The sequence below is a fragment of the Bubalus kerabau genome, chromosome 10 (assembly GCF_029407905.1).
Source record: "Bubalus kerabau isolate K-KA32 ecotype Philippines breed swamp buffalo chromosome 10, PCC_UOA_SB_1v2, whole genome shotgun sequence".
NCBI lineage: Eukaryota > Metazoa > Chordata > Mammalia > Artiodactyla > Bovidae > Bubalus > Bubalus kerabau.
The window spans coordinates 96973471-96992620 of NC_073633.1; the positions used below are offsets into that span (position 1 = coordinate 96973471).

At 38.4% G+C, this 19150-nt stretch overlaps 1 protein-coding gene across 14 annotated transcripts in view; it reads right to left on the reverse strand.

The window, feature by feature from the left end:
• The window catches only part of CEP128 (centrosomal protein 128), a 605049-nt gene that overhangs the window by 18099 nt on the left and 567800 nt on the right, over nucleotides 1–19150 (reverse strand). For all 14 annotated transcript variants that reach the window (XM_055538802.1, XM_055538807.1, XM_055538799.1 and 11 more), the window contains 2 exons: nucleotides 11866–11943; nucleotides 8132–8245 (listed from right to left, as the gene is read on the reverse strand). In XM_055538802.1, coding sequence (XP_055394777.1) covers nucleotides 8132–8245; nucleotides 11866–11943 — 192 coding nt within the window. The remainder of the gene's footprint in view (nucleotides 1–8131; nucleotides 8246–11865; nucleotides 11944–19150) is intronic.

Genomic DNA, 19150 nt, shown 5'->3' on the forward strand with positions numbered 1-19150 from the left:
GTTTTCCCCACTTTCTTCAATTTAAGTCTGAATTTGGTAATAAGGAGTTCATGATCTGAGGCACAGTCAGCTCCCGGTCTTGCTTTTGCTGACTGTATAGAGCTTTGCCATCTTTGGTTGCAAAGAATATAATCAATTTGATTTCGGTATTGACCATCTGGTGATGTCCATGTGTAAAGTCTTCTCTTATGTTGTGGGAAGAGGATGTTTGTTATGACCAGTGCGTTCTCTTGGCAAAACCCTGTTAGCCTTTGCCCTGCTTCATTCTGTACTCCAAGGCCAAATTTGCCCGTTACTCTAGGTATTTAAATTTAGGAAAAAATAGTTTAAAATTAGGAAAGGAGTATGTCAAGGCTGTATATTGTCACCCTGCTTATTTAACTTAAATACAGAGTAAATCATGTGACATGCCAGGCTGGATGAATTACAAGCTGGAATCAAGATTGCTGGAAGAAATATCAACAACCTCAGATATGCAGATGACACCACCCTTATGGCAGAAAAAGAAGAGGAACTAAAGAGCTTCATGATGAAAGTGAAAGAGGAGAGTGAAAAATCTGGCTTAAAACTCAACATTCAAAAAACTAAGATCATGGCATCTGGTCCCATCAGTTCATGGCAAATAGAAGGCAAAAAAGTGGAAGCAGTGACAGACTTTATTTTCCTGGGCTCCAAAATCACTGTGGATGGTGACTGCAGCCATGAAATTAAAAGACGTTTGCTCCTTGGAAGGAAAGCTATGACCAACCTAGACAGTGTATTAAAAAGCAGAGACATTACTTTGCCAACAAAGGTCCATATAGTCCAATTTATGTTTTTTCCAATGGCCATGTATGGCTGTGAGAGTTGAACCATAAAGAAATCTGAGAACCGAAGAACTGATGCTTTCGAACTGTGGTATTGGAGAAGACTTTTGAGAGTCCCCTGGACTGCAAGGAGATCAAGGCAGTCAACTGAGGAAATCAGTACTGAATATTTGTTGGAAGGACTGATGCTGAAGCTGAAGCTCCAATACTTTGGCCACCCAATTGGAAGACCTGACTCACTGGAAAAGACCCTGATGTTGGGAAAGATTGAGGGCAGGAGGAAAGGGGATGACAGAGGATGAGACGGTTAGACAGCATCACCAAGTCAATGGATGTGAATTTGATCAAACTTTGAGAGATAGTGAAGGACAGAGAATCCTGGTGTGATGCAGTCCAGTTTGGAGTCGCAAAGAATCAGACATGTCTTAGCAACTGCACAAGAATAGCAAAAAATATGCTCATACAAGTACACACTTTGACTTTTAATTAATCACTTTTGCTCCTTTGCTATTTTCAGGTTTTATAGCAAAAAATATCTCAACTTATTTGGCAACCTTTTGTTTAACTTTTAAAATGGCAAGATGCAATCAACTAGTTAAATATTATGGCTGGAAAGTTAGTCTTAATCTGTTCAAAAGAACAAAAATTGCTTCAGAGTTCATCATGATTCAATTGCCTATGAGGTTTCAGATGTGTCATCTAACAATACTGGAAAAATAACAATGAAATCTGTTAGAATTCCGTGAAAGCCTGAAGTTAGGGAAAAAAAGTTTAATCATCAAATTAGCATGCATTGTGTATTCTGGAGTCAAAGATAAGGCAGACAGCGTCTGCCCTCAAAAGTCATATAATCCATAGAATAGCATTTCCCAAATTGCAGTATTTACCTTTAGCTATATTTACTATTTCTTTTACGGTAACTTAAAGATTAGACTTGCACCTCAAATCATCAGTTCACCCCTCTGCCTCCAATGGCTCAGATGGTAAAGAATCTGCGTGCAACGTGGGAGACCCAGGTTCAATTCCTGGGTAGGGAAGATCCCCTGGAGGAGGGCATGGCAACCCACTCCAGTATTCTTGCCTGGAGAATCCCACGGACAGAGGAGCCTGGCGGGCTACAGGTCCATAGGGTCACAAAGAGTGACCCTTTAAAGGGTCACTTTACTTTTAAAAAAGTCACTTAAAGTGACTTACTTTACTTTTTTTTTTTTTTTTTAAGATTAGTTGCTGCTGCTGCTGCTGCTACGTCGCTTCAGTTGTGTCTGACTCTGTGCAACCCCATAGATGGCAGCCCACCAGGCTCCGCCTTCCCTGGGATTCTCCAGGCAAGAACACTGGAGTGGGTTGCTTGCACCTTAAATCATCAGTCCTCAATCTTTTTGGCACCAGGGACCAGTATTGTGAAAAGCAATTTTTCCAATGAGGGAGTGTGGGTTGATTCAAGTGCAGTAGGCTTCAAGTTCTTAAGAGAATCTAATGCCACTGCTGATTTGATAGGAGGTGGAGCTCAGGTCTTAATGTGAGTGATAGGAAAGGCTGTACAGACAGGCAAAGCATTGCTTGCCCGCCACTCATCTCCTGCTATGTAGCCAGGTTCCTAACTCAGGCCAGGGACCATTTCTGGTCTGGGCACAAAGGTTGGGGACCCTTGCCCTAAATCTCTATATAGGGCTTCCCAGGTGGCACAATGATAATGAATCTGCCTGCCAATGCAGGAGTCGCAAGAGACAAGGGTTTGATCCCTGGGTCAGGAATATCCCCTGGAGTAGGAAATGGCAACCCACTGCAGTGTTCTTGCCCGGAGAATCCCTTGGATGGAGGAGCCTGGCAGGCTACAGTCCACAGGGTTGTAAAGAGTCAGACAAGACTGAGCGATTTCACTTTCATTCTTTCCAGGAGAGGTTTAAATGATGGCAAATTGCTGGGGGCTGGCAGAAGCATAGAGCTATATTTACATAGCAGTTTACACACAACTTCTTTAAAAAGCATGGAGAGAGGTGGTTGTAAGTCATTGGGGTATTATGAGGTTAAAGCTCCCTCAGTTTCCACCATGATTGCCACTGCTATTCCCAAGCAATATCTGTAAAATTACATAAGTCATACACTGATGATATATTTTAATAGTCATTAAGTGAAAATCACCTCCAATTGTGAATTGCACCAGGAGTTATATATTGCATGCTTCAGAAGCTAACAATTGTAGACAATTTAAGGTATGGACAGAAATAGCTGACCTTAGAGAGAAAGTGCAGTCATTAATTGCTATGAGCAAAGCATAAACAAACCATGGAGCAATTCAAGCAGGGAGAAACAGCTTCTAGGAGCAGCACACACGTGCTTACACTGAGCGAATATGACAATGGGCTTTGTCAGACTCTGCCTTCATAACCTGTGCTGAAAGCCATTATCAGCGCTTCCTTACCCACCTCTTCTTATCCTGTAAAACATCTGCTTTTAAAGAGAAGTTGCCTACTAGCTCTTCTGCTAGAAATTGAAAATCATGATTTTCTTTTCAGGAGGAGGAAGGATGGAACAAAACATGCCTTTTGTGATTTTACCAAAAACTCCACTGCTAATTAAAACCATATATTGAACATGGGTAGAGAGCAAAAAGGGCAGGTAGCAAATGGGAATATTTTGGACAAAACCATGCTCCTCTGTGAATTCCGATTAGTAATGCTATGTTATTGGCTGACTGTTGAACATTCTGTTCTATTCGAAACAGCTGGGACAGAAAAGAAGTCTGTTGTCTTACAGAAACCCAGTTAGGCCTGATGAAATGAGCTACGGAATGCTTTGTTGTGTACACAACGCTGTGTTCAATTCAGCAGTGAATTGAAGTCTCTGTACATACTTCGAGATCAGGCTTTGTCCAGTTAACTTAGGAAGCTCAATACAATGTTACATTATGCTCTCAGCGATTGCTGACACTGGTCCTGCTGAAAATCTTGATGGCTTTCTATAAACCTGATCTTTTTGAGCCTGGTGATGGCCATTGGAGCAAACAGTGGGCGATGAGTCTCCTGAATTGAAAGGGAATCTGACTTGCACACTTTCTACTCTACCTCCCCCTCCACCAGCAGCAGTGCGGTCATATTGGATGTCTCCCTGCCTTCTGACATCAGCGAAAACATGAGCGAAGCCAGCTGCCAACATGGTTCTGCTCTTCCAAGAGCTATTTGTCTGTCAACAGTAATACAGTCAGGGTTCTACGACTGTAATGCTAACAGTGATTCTTCTCCAAACAGATGAGGATAAAACACTTCCGTGTACCTTGTCATCACGAGCCTCTTTTCAAAAGGCTTTAGAGCATCTTTCTTCTCTGAACTTCCACTGCTGTTTATTGGGATCGATTAAAAAAAATTTTTTTTGGCTGTGCTGGGCCTTAAGGCAGCCCACTGGCTTTCTCTAGTTGCGGTGTAGAGTGGAGCCCAGGCTCTAGAGTGCAGGGGTTCAGTAGTTGTGGTGTGTGGGCTTATCTCCCGGGTGGCTTATGGGATCTTAGTTCCCCCACCAGGGATCGAACCTGTATCCCCTGCATTGGAAGGTGGATTCTTAACTACTGGCTCATCAGGGAAGTCCCCTAATGGGGTTGTCTTTACAGCATTTATCCCTTTCTCCTTTGTACTACAGTTATTTGAATTCCTAAGGATTGGTAATGACTTTTCTTATTAAAATGCCATGATTCTCTCCACTGTCCAGTGCTGTGTCTTGTGCACAGTGGAAATTCAGTACATGTTTGCTGGATGTTGTAGTCAGCAACAACAGACTTGAAGATCTTACCTTAAGAACAAAAGCTCTCAAAGGCAGAGATCTTTGTTTTGTTCACTGATGTGATTCCCATGCACCTAGAAAGTTCCTGGCACATGGCTGAAACTCAACAAATATTTGTTGAGTGAATGAACAGTAGTATGACTTTACAAAGAACTTGCGTAGTATGTATTTGGCTGATAAATGAAGAAAAGAGAATACTTTACATAACATGTAAAGGAAGTAAGAATAGTTTGGTAAAAGTCTCCTTTCTCTAGACCAGGAGTTGGCAAAGTTTTCCCACAGAGGGCCTGATGATAAATCTGTGAGGCTCTGTGGGCCATACAGTTTCTGTTGCAACTCCTCAACTCTGCCATTGAGCATGAAAGCTGCCATAGACCACACACGAATAAGTGGTTTTACTCACAAAAGCAGTCAGCAGGCAAGACTTGGCCCATGGCTGGCAGTGTGCCAAACTGTGCTCTAAAACAACTGTACAGAAATTATCTGTAAGGATTAAGATGACAGATAACTATTCTCTACTTGAAGACCTGCCTTCTGTGTGCTTATGTGTGCTGCCACCCCCATCTCCAACAGGTGATGCAGTGCTTTGGCAATATAGTCTGTACAGAGTTTGAGCAAACTCTGGGGGAGAGTGAGGGACAGGCAGGCCTGACACGCTGCAGTCCATGGTGTTGCAAAGAGCTGGACATAACTGAGTGACTGAACAACAAGAAATCAGAGGCAGCGTCTCTGATTATCCAGGAAGCTAAGAAATTAACAATTTTTTCACTGCCCATATGAACTTCTTTCTTTTGAAGCTGCCTCCCCTTTCATTCTTAATAAGTTATGTTATAAAAAGCATATAAGCAAATGATCATTGGTATCTATGATTTGCAAAAATGTGCTCTCACATTTTTCGCAATAATGACTACAAAAAATGTGACAGTCTCATGAGTTTTGCGTTAGATCACTGCATTATTTCAGGCCAGACATCTGCTACACAGGATAATAATCTACATATTCATCACTGAAATGGATCAACATTTAAAAATGTTTAAGTAGTATTAACGTGGAACAATGTCATCATACAATGTGCTTTGTGGCTCTTTCCTGCATTTGCACTGCCTATTTGCAAAATTTTCAAACTTATTTCTCATTTTGATAAGTGTTGGCCTCACAAAACCAGGCTTGATTTCCTCTTCAGCTGCAAATGTAATTTTAAAGAGAACTCCAATGAGATTACTTGCTGAACATGTTAAACATTCATAGCTTTGCCATATGCTGTTATAGAAATTGCATTGATTTATCGCAATTTGGGTGCCACTAGATAGCACTGATTCACCTGATACTGAATCTAACTGTATTGGGAAGCAATGTCTTAAATATTTCATCTGCTTTTAGACCTCTATTGAACTAAGAGGCATACACTGTGTTTCTGTGCTTTTGGAGAAAACAGACTTTTATTTATTAAAGATATTGTCCTATATTTGGTGACTTCTAAAAAAAATTAAGGGACAGCAGATCCAAATTTACACTATAATAGCCTGGTGGTCAAGGATATAGATTCTTGTAACCAGGCAGATGTAGGTTTTAACCATGATTCAACCACATAATCGCTCTATAACCTGGTTTTCTTCAGTGGTTAAAAAAAAAAAAAACAAAAGAGGGTTGCTGTGAGGATTAAATGAAATCAGGCACATAAAGCGCAAGACACATACAAAAAGAGCAATTTCATGTAGTTTGCTCTAATATGTGCTCAGTAACGAGTAGTTATTATCATTAGCTATTGTTGTCTAAGCCTTGTTCTTCTGCTTAAGTCAGTGGCACTCTAAGTGGAGGAGAAATGCTTGAGTATATGAGACCTGATGAGAATGTTGGAAGACAATTTAGTGAACTTAAAATTTGCCATATATGATAACATGATCGCTGCTATAGTCAATAATACCAATATAAAGAGCAAAGGTATAAAAAAGCACAAAGTCACAGACCACCCTCTTTGCAGGAAGGGCATAAATAACACGGCATATTGTGTTAAGTTTCTGTTTGGGATGGGGGAAGTAAAGAGCTCACTTTAAGCATACCAGGGAGGGCTTATGTAAATGAATACTGTCTTTACATCCACTGAGCATTCTGTCCAATTACATTCAGAGGGGGGAAGATGCACCTTAAAAATAATTACACTTGGCTGAAATAAGTGAATATATACAGTGTAATGAATATGCATACATATTGAACTTTGTAAGAATATAAAAGAGCTGAAACTTTAGCTTTATTTTCTAAATTGACTTGGAGTGTACTATAGATGATCCTCTCTAGCTCAGTGTTCTCAGTGAGAGGGAGAGGGCAGCTTTGCCCTCCAGGGGATGCCTAGCAACATCCAGAGACGCTTTTGGATGCCACAACTTGGGATGGGGAATGTGACTGGTATCCAGTGAGTACATTCTTAGGGACGCTGCTTAGCATCCTACAATGCCTTGGACAGCCTCTGCAACAAAGAATTACCTGGCACACATGTCACTAATGCTGGGTTAAGAAGTTCAGCTCCAGGCTGACAATTGTTAAAGGTCAAATGAGTTTCAAGTCACCCATAACCCACATGGGTCTTGGACAGCTTCTAGGGAATGGTTTGTAATTTAGGTCAAATCTTCCCAGTCTCTTATATGGTCCCCCACTAGTGAATCACAGACAGAAGTAGTAATATGGAGCTCTTATCCTCATGAAATGAATGACTATAAACGCTGATCCTAGGAAATACTATAGGCTATTTCACCTACTGAGGAGGATTTTAGTGCAGAGAGAGGAATAGTCAGACTTACACAATGAGGAGGGTGGCCATCCACACTAAACCACTGACCAATCAAGAGGCCAAGGGTTTCCTGGCTCAGGATTTCTTATTGTTGTTTAGTCACTAAATCATGTCCAACTCTTTGCAACACCATGGATTGTAGCCAACCAGGCTCCTCTACCCGTGGGATTTCCCAGGCAAGAATATTGGAGTAGGCTGTCATTTCCTTCTCCAGGGGATCTTCCCAACCCAGGGATTGAACCCACATCTCCTGCATTAGCAGGTAGATTCTCTTGCACTGAGCCATCTGGGAAGCCCACCAGGATTTCCTAAGCAGCATCAATTCCCATAGACAAACAAGATATTAAACAACAATGAAAGTGAAAGAAAGTGAAAGTCCCTCAGTTGTGACCTACTCTTTGTGACCCCATGGACTATTAAGTCCATGGAATACTCTAGGGCAGAATACTGGAGTGGGTAGCCCTTCCCTTCTCCAGGGGATCTTCTCAATCCAGGGATTGAACCCAGGTCTTCTGCACTGCAGGCAGATTCTTTACCAGCTGAGCCACAATGGCATACACTTAATAATTAGTTCTCAGATAAAAAGTTATAAACACGATCCCTGAATTTTTATTTTCTACTTCTACAAAATTGAAGATCTATCTCTTACATCAAAACATTTCTTTCATAAGTACCCTTATGCAAATGCCATGGGGCCTGCTTAGAAAGCTATAGCCATAACCATAAGTAACACCCAAAGTCTGCAAATGTATATAAAGGACATTACTTTGAAGCTTTGGATTCTGTGCTTGGTGTCATCCCGGCACTGCTGAAGAGAATCTCTGTGAACTCGGTATTTCGAATATCTCCCGTCAATTCTGTCGGATAAACTGCAGGAACCCTGCAAAAACAAGAAAGGGTCTAAATTGGTAGATGAAAGAGAAACCAGAGCTTGAAATTAAGCTGAGAAAGTTTTGATATCTAGATAATAAATCATTATAGGCATTTAGAGAGATATACAGAGAAATCAGAGGTTCCCAAGGATAAGGAAAAAGATGGTCACTTTAGATGCTACCATTAAAAATAAAAACAGTCCCACAAAAGTTATTGGCCTTTTTTTTCTCCCACTGGTAGTCCCCTTGCCAATCTATGACTGACATCCTTTAGGTGAAGGGAAAAATTTAAAGTAACAGTGAGTTGTTTGAAGATAGTATTTAATGATACCATACCACTTTTGGATGGTATATACTGTCCCTTAGAATTGCACTTAGCAAAAAAAAAAAAAAAAAAATTCTCTTTCTTCAACACACTACCTTTTAACTATTATTTCATGTAGATTTTTAAATGTAAGGATAGCTCATCTTGGGACTTCCCTGGTGGTCCAGTGGTTAAGACTTTGCGTTCTAATGCAGGGGGCATGGGTTTGATCCCTGATTGGGGAACTCAGATCCCATATTCTTCAGGGCAAAAGACCAACACCGTAAAACAGAAGCAATCTTGTAACAAATTCAATAAAGACTTTAAAAATGGTTGACATCAAAAATATCTTAAAGGAAGTAAAAAACGTATAGCTCACCAGCCCTCAAAAGCATGAAAAGATTCAGGTAATAAACTAAGACAGAAAAATAACCAGGGCTTGCCTGCCTTTCTATTTTTCCCTTCTTTCTGGGGATAGAGGATAGAACACAGCAAACAGTCACTGCAGCCTGTTACTTAGACTTTTTTTTTTTTTGGCTGCACTGCAGGGCATATCGGATCTTAGCTCCCCAACCAGGGATCTGAACTGGGCAACCCCTGCATTGGAAACCTGGAATCTTAACCACGATACTGCCAGGGAAGTCCCCTATGTAGACCCTTCTAGTATGAATTAGGGAGAAATTAAACAGAATTAGGGCAACTGATTTTCATATATAAGAAAAATCATCTATGGAATTTAGATCCCCAAATAGCCCCAAATAACTTTTTGAATGTTCAGACCAGAAGGGGTATTAGAATTCCAAAGTTATCATTTTTATTAAAAAAACAAAGTTACATCCCAGGTAAGTTAAGAATGACCTGCCCAAGGCTAGGCAATTTGTGGCAGAGTGATCTTGGAACCCAAAGCTGTTCCCTCTCCTCCATATCAAATATGTAATGTTTAAATGTAGGATTGTGCTGCTGAACCATTCCTTTCAAAATAAGGATTACAAAAAAAAAAAAAAAAAAAAAAAAAATGAAGTGGGACAAGGAGGGAGGGACAGAGAGAAACAGAGAGAGACAGAGACTATGACACCTTTAAATAAGCATAAAGTCAAGATCATCTAAGTAAGATGACAACGTGTATTCACAGTTAGTTGTCCGAGACTACAGTGTTGTCCAAAAGCATGTGGAAGGCATTTCACATATATGCTAGTGATGCCAGTGTGGGTAGGAACAAGAGATAATATTGTTCAAGTCTCTCATTTTATGGATGAGGAAATAAGCTCTAAGATATTAAGTGATTTTGTCTGGGGCAAGAGCATGAACCAGAACTTAGGTTTTTAAACTTGTTAACTGCATACTGAATTTTAGAAAGTTTTAAGGATTTGAAAAATATAATCTACATCTAATAATCTAAAGGTTTTATATATTTTTATTTAAGGCAATGTTTTCATTAATTGATTACATGACCTCTTTTTATCATATAGATGGCTTTAGAGTATATATGGAATGGGTTTCAGGCTAGAGGCAGTAGGCAAAACAGATGGGCTTTCCTATAAATATGCAGAATTATATCATAGTTTTATATAATCTACACACTCCAAGCTTCAGGTTCCTGAGTAGTAAAATGAGGGAAAACAATGCCAATTTATAATGTGAGTCTGAAGATTTGAAGAAATATAAAATGCTTAGCTTTTGCCTGCCATATATAGTGCATAAAACTTGCTAACGAATTTCTTTCCATTTTAAAAGTAGACATTTCAATTTGAATGACTAAAAGTACAATTCTAAATTTTGAAAAACATTCTGTCTCTAAAAATTTCACCATCTTCCTATGTGAGTGTGCATACACATAAGCTAGATTTGTAGATAATTAATAGCCCATAAATGATGAAAAATAATAAAGAAATTTGGCAATAGTAGAGAACAACTTTTACATTGTACTTGTGAACATTCTGTTTAATGTAGACCACTGAGGAAAAATGAGCTGTTACTGGAGGTTAAATTCTACATTTTTATACTGGTATAAGACGGGCATCAGTTTCTCAGGTGACAAATGCCAGCTGTTTCTAATACTTTCTCTCTTGCCTGCCCTTCATTCACTTTGATAACTTCTATTATCTAAAGAGAAAAAAGTGGAAAGGACGGGGTGTAACATATTGTCTCCTCTCCGCATTGGGTCATAGAAGGGTGAACAGAAATTATATCTTCTTGTACATTTTTCATAATTCTTTCATAGAGACTGAGATTTAGACTGCAAATATAAAATCAAATCATGAGAAAGAACTGAAACTTTAATAAAGTATACTAGAAATGCTTGGTTTTATTCTACACGTGATATTCCAAATTTCCACATGTGTCAGCTCAACCTTAGATCCCACTCAAAAATGTTCAGTTACTGAACTAGCAAAATACACAATGAAATTTTAAAATAGTGTAGACCTTGAAAGCTGAATCTCATTAATACCTCCAAGAAATCAATATGGCAATGATCTGCCTTATATTTTTTACTTACTATATTCTCAAATATGTTAGAGTTAAGCAGAACCTAAATATAAGTTACATTTTAAAGGCAATGTGAAATGAACGGTTGATGTTTTTCAAAAAGAGACTCTCACCTCTGTTTGTACATACAGGGTCAAAAAATTACAGATCATGAAAACTGTCCACTACATATGCATCCCCAAGGGGACATGTGAAGATGCTATCTGGGCTAGACCTTGTTTGGCATGACTGGGCGGCAGGGTTATTTGCTTTGCCTCTCTCCTCTATGAGCAACTTAAAAAAAAAATTATAGTAGGTAAACCCACATATGTAATTAACTGACTTCGTAAGGAAATCCTTTGTGGTTAGAGTTCTATCAATAAATAGCATTAGATACAAAATCTAAAACTCTATGTGGATTTGAATCATTATATTGTCATATAGGGATAACCTGTGTACTTTATCTCTACGACAAACAGTACTCTGGAAATTTAATGGTTTAATAAAAGAAGATAATTCACAAATGAAAACTGCTCATCAAAAAGTTATATATTACTAATGTAATGTATTTTAATTCTTCGATTTTTCTAAATTGTAATTAAAGCTTTAGGGAGCCAAATGAGCTCCCGGTAATAGGGTAAAAGTCTCTATTTTCCTTTTTTGTGCTAACATATAAATTCCATTATTTTCAATCCTGGCTTCACAAATGTCAATAAACTCAGATAAGATTGAGAGCTAAGAGTCTCCAAGCTCTTTGGTTTTCCCTCCCTCCCTACAATTTTCTTTGCACATCAGGAAGATGTCACTTGTTCTCACTCAGATAAAAATACTAAAAGAGACAAGCCAACTCTCTCTCACTCGGAAGCCTTTGAAATCTTCTAGTAGGCTCAGTTTCTCAGGCACAGACTCCAGATGGTCCAAAGCCACTCGGGTACTCTAGAAAAGAAAACAAGGCAAGCAAACATTATAAAAAATTGATCAATACTCTCAGAATCCAAATACTAAAAATCGGCTGTACCACTGGTATAAGCAGTTCAAGCTGTAGATGGAGAGAGTCAACTAAGAAGAAATAGTATTTCTAAGATAAATGTATGTTTTCAAATCAGAAAATAAAAGTTTTAAAGAAGTATATGAGATGCATTTGCAAACTGCCTCAGATACAAAGCTCTTCCTAGATAACTGCTTTCAACTGATACGCTATGAAACTTTCTATAGAGAATTTCATATTAATTTACAAACTTGCTTCAGTGCACATCAGAAATAAATCACAAGGTGATAATGAGAAAAAGATAAATTTGCATTTACTTATCTACAGAGCCCATTAGAGATCCTTACATGTTGCCATTGTAAAGAAGAAAAGAGCGCTTAACAATTATTTGAGTTAAAAAGAAAAAGCGCAGTTCTCAAAAGACTTGGAAGAAATATCTGAAATTAAAGATTTCGCCACAGGGACAAAAGGTTCTGTTGATTACAAATCAATAACTTCTACAGTCTTTGATTAGCTAGTCACTGATTTATACATACCAATACAACCACTAAGAGGGAATGACCTGAAAATTATTTCAAAGCCAATATTGAATTAAGAGGTTAAATGTAGAATAACCTTGAGACCAGAGACTGTACCATACACACCTCTGTATTCTAACTCCTGTCACAGGGCAGGCACATAGATAGCTTTTACATTCAAAACGAATTGTAAATATTCAATGAAATTAAAAACAAACCCCACAGCTGTGGCATGGGAAGAAACGGGCCTGCAAGGACCTGCACGTAAGTTTGCACAGAGCTGTTGAGAAGTTAGTGACCACCCAATGTTACAAGTGTTCCTCCACATCTCCCACATGAACAGACCTGTACAACAGATTATGAATGAAAGTGACAGGTGTCCCCTCTGGACTGAGAGAGTTGGGTCTGTGTGCTCCCTCTTCCATCTTAGATCCTGCCATAAGGACCCTGGAGACCACAGTTCCAGAGGGCAGAGCTACAAGACAGAGGAGAGCCACCCACTACTGGAATGTAATGGGAATGAAAAAGCAACTTGCACAGTGTTAAGCTGTTCGTGGTTTGTTAGTTACCAATGCATAGCACATAATTTGTTGTAAAAATACCTGAGATTTATATAATCAAACTGTAGGCTAATCAGGTGGTTAGATGGCTTTTTTTTTTTTTTTTTTTTTTTTTTACTGGGAGGAGGCTCCATATTATATGTACAAGAGGGTTTTTTCTCAGGGGGAGTTCAATTTCTTTTGGGAACTAGACAGGGTTAGGAACTAGTGTTCTCATCATCTGATAGACCCACTTTTATTTCCTGTTCGGATCCCTGTCTCACACTGCTGCTGCTCTCTGCCTTCACCTCTAATTCTTCTCCAGAGTATACCCTTATGGCTCCCCGCAAGGTGTGTGGAGAGGTACGGATGGAGACAATTTGGAGGCTCTAACTCTTTCTTGAAGACACTTCCAATGTCCTTATTTCCACTCTTTCCTTCTGCAATAAAAAAGTACCACCAGCTCAAAAACCTTTCTGAAATTCTACAGGCTGAATAACATCTGCCTTCCAAAGCTCTCCCCTTGACAGGCATGTTAAGAGTCATTTTGCCCTCTTTATTGTTATGAGTCATTTTGCCCTATCTTCTTTGACTTGGAGTTATAGATGTCTTCTAGTTATCAATGTGTACACCACTGTTTCTATTTCTTCATATTTGCATTTTTCTAATGTGATTTTTGAGAGAAGAGTGGAAACATCCTTACTTCGCTTTTTTGAAATTGTTAAGTTGTAAATGCTGTTTCATCACTTTCTTAACTTCTCAAGTTCTACTTAAACTTCCTTTCCAAGTTCCACTTAAAGGACTTAAGTATTTTGTTCCTTCCTCTTAACTTGTTACTACTGTTAGTCTTTTTGTAGCACGTGCTCAACTTAAACAGCCTGTGTAGGATGGATTCATCAAAAGGACATGTTTCTTAGACTCACAGAGGACAGAGAACAGTCTTGTTGTTGCCAGGGGAGGGAGCGGGAAGGGATGGCCTGTAAGTCTGAAGTTAGTAGATGCGGACTATTATACATGGAATTCATAATCAACAAGGTCCTACTGGACAGCATGGAGAACTCTATTCAATATCCTGAGATAAATCATAATGGGAAAAATATAAAAAAGACTGTACATACATTTATAGCTGGATCGCAGTATGTTGTACATAAGAAATTAACACAGCATTGCTAATAAACTGTATTTCACTAAAAAAAAAAAAAAAAGCATGCTTCTTAGCGTAGTCCCTCACGTGTAGATTTAGAACTAGTAGTTTTAGCCACCATATATGCTACATTCATTTAAACAGTAAAATTATAGCTTTCCTCAAGAATTTATATTGGCCCTTGAATAGTAAAATACAAATCAATGCCATGGTGATTTTAAAGCAGAATTTTATGCATTGGATAAACTCTTATTCATAAAAAATAGCTTTAGTACAACTTGTTTAAAAACTTTCCTTTTTTCAATCTCATAATTTTTCTCATTCAAAAGTGATGCTCTAAACTTGGGTTAAATATTAATATGTTAAACTCATTGTGATCTTAAAATAAGCAAATAATCTTTTCCCTACTGTAAAACCAGTAGGTTATGTAAATATTTTTGCTTAGAATTTTCAATCAACCAAGTGATGCATGAAAAAGGTTTTTTTTGTTGCATATTTACACGTACTAGTTTATTTTGACTATTTGATTATGTTTGGGAGTACTTATTCAAATGGTGACTTCTTTTGAGTAAACCTTCAATCTTAAAAAAATTGCTGGGCTTCTTCTTACGTACAGTTATTTTTCTACTTCCCTCCCCAACCTCCTGTGTCTCAGTTAACATCTTCATACTTTCTCTTCATCTTTTTCAATTGTGATTATTTTATATTCCATCTATGGGTTGTTTTGCAATATCTCATTCAATATCAGAAATATTTTCTGGTACACGTCTTTCTCTTTATCCTTATATTCTAGTCAATTGATAACACCAAATGTATTATCTAGGTAACACAGAAAAATTCATGAGACTTAGCACACTTTCTGTTCTGCAGGAACTTTTAATTTACTGGAAGGAGAATATGCATATGCAAAAGATATAAGAATTAAACAAAGAAAAAAATCAACTGCATTTATTTTAAGGAAATTACATGTACAGATGCTGAGAATTTTAAGTCATCTGCAACAATAAGATATGAAGTAATGAAGATAATGAGACCAGGCCTGCAGGCATCTCAGGTCTCATAATTTTACGACTGAGTGGTATTGGGGAGCACATTTATTTTTTGTCCTTCTCTCTCTCTCTATGCATGTAAGTGCGCTTAAACCTACCACTTTCAAATACAGACTTAAGAGTATGCACATTCACGTTCGAACTCTATTTTTTGTTTTGTTTTTTAATGTGAGGCTGGCTGGGATTCCGTGATTAGGGTCTTGTCACATTACATAGCATTTCAAGTTTACCTTCCCCCAAAAGTTTACTGTGCTATAGAGACAAGAAGTAATAGCAGATGGGAAGTCTAACCAGGGTTTGTTGGATTTTAGAGATACCATGAGGGCCTACAGCCTGCTAGCTCTTAGGGCAAAACACCTCACGGACAGTCAGGGAAGCTTTTTATTTTTTAAGTTGGTTAATTATTTCTGCCTTACATAGTTGAATGCTTTAAAGAGCACAGACAAGTCTTCTATGGTAGGATTAAGGAAACAATTTCTCAAGTTTTAATGATGGCACTAGCAAATGACAGGTGCTTAACCTGTCTTTAATTTCCTGAAACCAATTTCCCAGAAAAACTAAATCAGACATTCACAGAGGGGTTTTAAGATTGTTTCTCTTTTGAAAATGTTACAAGATACTAAATTTCATATCAAATTTGAAAACAAACAGAAATTCACAACTAAGACTCCATTTCGTAAAGATCAATACAACACAAGGAATATAGTATGTGGTTTATCTCAGAGGCTTAAGAAGCTGGACTTCCACTGGCCTAGGAAGCAAATGATCAATTATACCTACTTCTATGTAGTAGGACAATTAAAAACTGAACTATACAAATGTAATTCAGTTATACAATACAATTCTTAATCCTCATACTACCATATAATGTAGATACTAATGTTATCCCCACTTTGCAGATGAGGCAACTGAGGAGCAAAGTGTAAATTGTTATGTAAACCCAAGTAGTCTATTTTCATGGTAAATCACCAGTTAAAAAGGAGAGCAATCCGAAGCTGTAACAGTATGTGCTTTATGTAAATTCCTAATCCCATGCTAGCCATCAACTCTTAGCAGCTAGAATTCTGAAGATTCGTCCTTGGAGAACCTGAACCCAGGAAGAATTTCATTTTGCCAGTTCTGAAGCGTCTGTGCTTAAGACCATGCATCTGATACATACACACACACAAGGGGTCAGGACATTCTTTCTGTTGATTAAAGGATGTTAGGTATGAGATTGAGTTTTATGATACTAACATTTCCTTTTCTTTTTTGTAACACCTAACACTAGTATAACACACAAGCTGCCCACAAGAGATGTTTTAATAAATGTTGGCCGCCTGAAGACAAAGGCAGAGTTACCATGTTCTAATCAACCTACTGAACCCTGGCCTCTACATTAAAAACCTAGAAGCAAAAGTCTGCTGTTTCATTTATTTTCTCTAGACTAAGGGTAAGATCCAATGGTAGAAACAACAGTGAAATTCAGAAATCCTGCCTGTTAGGTCTTTCGGCTTTTGCACCTACAGGCATGTTTAGATATCTGTTGGAAAGGGCCATGAATCAGCTGGCAATTGTACTATTCCAAAACCTTCAACACACACCAAACTGCTATGGAGCTGAACAGTTTGTACTGGGGCACAGAATATTTTTCTTTGGGCGTTCCTCTGCTTCAGACTTCAGGGAAATTGGATAATACAGCGTGACAACATAAGTAGCAGTTATTAGGAACTAGAAAGGAGCTTCACTGCAATTCTTAAGATTCCTGTCTCCCGTAGACAAAGCTTACAAAACAGATTTAATAGGTATATTTTAGCAAATGTACTTTTCTTTGTAAAACTCCACGTGTCTATTTTCTTATTAACATATAACCACCACCATTTTCTTATAGGGCTATTGAGATCACATGTTTTGAGGTTCAGATGATAAAGGATATAGTATCTATATTTTTACTTTAAAAACGTGTGTGCACTTCTGAAACTATACAGATATTAAGTAAAAGAGGTTATGAAGCAGTTTACTGGGGTTCAAAAATGCAATGCAGTTTCATTTGGAAAGAGATCCACTGCAAAACTTTTCTTGACAAATGGCTGAAAGTGGTAAAAGGACCTGCGTAAACAAGTTGGAAGGAGAGGAAGGCTGAAATCATGGAGAGAAGAGACTGTCTGCCTTTTTCACTTGCAGGGACTCAACCCAGCACAGCTGTATCCACTTCACAGGGTCCTCTTTTCGTCCAAACTGTAGGACACTTGTTGGAACCAAGCGAAAAAGTAGCAGAAAATAGGCTGGTAAAGTCATTTTGTAGATATACGTCCTTCAAAGAGCCCAGTGCTCAAAGTTGTGTGGATTCCTTGGAATATCAGAGGAGTATTTTATTTCTAGATTGTGTACTTTTGATACCAAGTGGGACCCTGTGGGACTCCTGAGCACAAGACCTCTGAGTCGCCCCCATTTCTTAATTATAGAAGATAGGCTTTATTCAGCCTCTATGAGGCTTCCCTTGTACCTTAGTCAGTAAAGAATCTGTCTGCAATGCAGGAATCTGCTTGTGATGCAGCAGACCCGGGTTCAATTCCTGGGTCTGGAAGATCCCTTGGAGAATGAAAGAGCAAACCCATTCTGATACTTTTCCCTGGAAAATCCCATGAACAGAGAAGCCTGGCAGGCTACAGTCCACGGGGTCGCAAGAGTCGGACGTGACTTGGCAACTTAAACTACCAAACTACTATAACCTTCTCAGTGTTCTAAGGAGCAGGTTCAAACGGTTGCTAATTAGGGAAGGAAGGGGATGCTAAGACGTGGAAGTAAAAAAAAACAAACAAAACAATAGGGCAGCCTTGGGCAAAGTCCGGTTTCCCTCACAAGGGATACATAACAATGGAGCTGTTTTACAGACACTGAACTCCTCACAAGGCAGTCTGCTGCCCAGACCACTGGGAACCAGAAGGTTGATGCTGACTCCCACGTACCTCACCACTAACCAATCAGAAGAATGTCCATGAGCTGACCATGTCCTCTTGAATCATTACTGTAAAACTTCTCACTGTACCTCCAGCTTGGGACACACAGCTTCGATGGCATTAGCCCGCTGTGGCTTTTCTGGGCCAGACAAAGCAATAAAGCTCTTCTTTTCTACTTCAGCCAAAACTGTGTGTCTAAGATTTAATTTGAAGCCTGGGTACAGAGGCCGGATTTGGCTTCACTTTAACAGAGATTTCAAAATTAGACACCCACTTAGAAATGTTTACATGTGTCTTGGGATTAGAGGGTACACAGGCTCGGTAAAACAAAACATCAGCTTAATGTGGCAATTTAACATCAGTTATTATATTTGATTTAAAACCCAGAACTTTTGTCAGTAACAAATTCTATTTGTCTCCATGTAATAGCATTCTAATCAAATGTGGTAGAAGATTTCCTTTAAAAGCACAAATTTATGAAATACGAGAATAGGTAGCATATCTTTACTGGAAAATTTGAAGAAAGAAGATGGTCTAGGTATTTTCCAAATCTCATCCACAATAATTTTTTTCAGTGAAGACCAATAAAAAACTGTCATTCTAGATTATTGCTTTATTTCTAGATATAAACAAATTATGAGTTATAGTCAACACATGATCTTAATGTTATCTTAATTTGGGGATTTTTTTTTTTTTCCAATAAGAGAACATCAAGAATGAGTCGAAGGAGAAAGAAGTCAAAAGGAATAAACATCTCTCTTTTCCTCCAGATCCCTTTTTAAATATTTGTTCTTGCCGCTCCTGATATAAAAGAACAACAAGATACAAAGAATAAAGAGGACTAGTTTAGTGTTCTCTGTAGGCTAGGTGATGAATCAGGCTCTTACAACCAGTCTATAAGGAGGAGGGTCTTGCGGTCCACACTTTCATTTATGAAGTCACTTAATTTCTTAAAACTAAAACTAA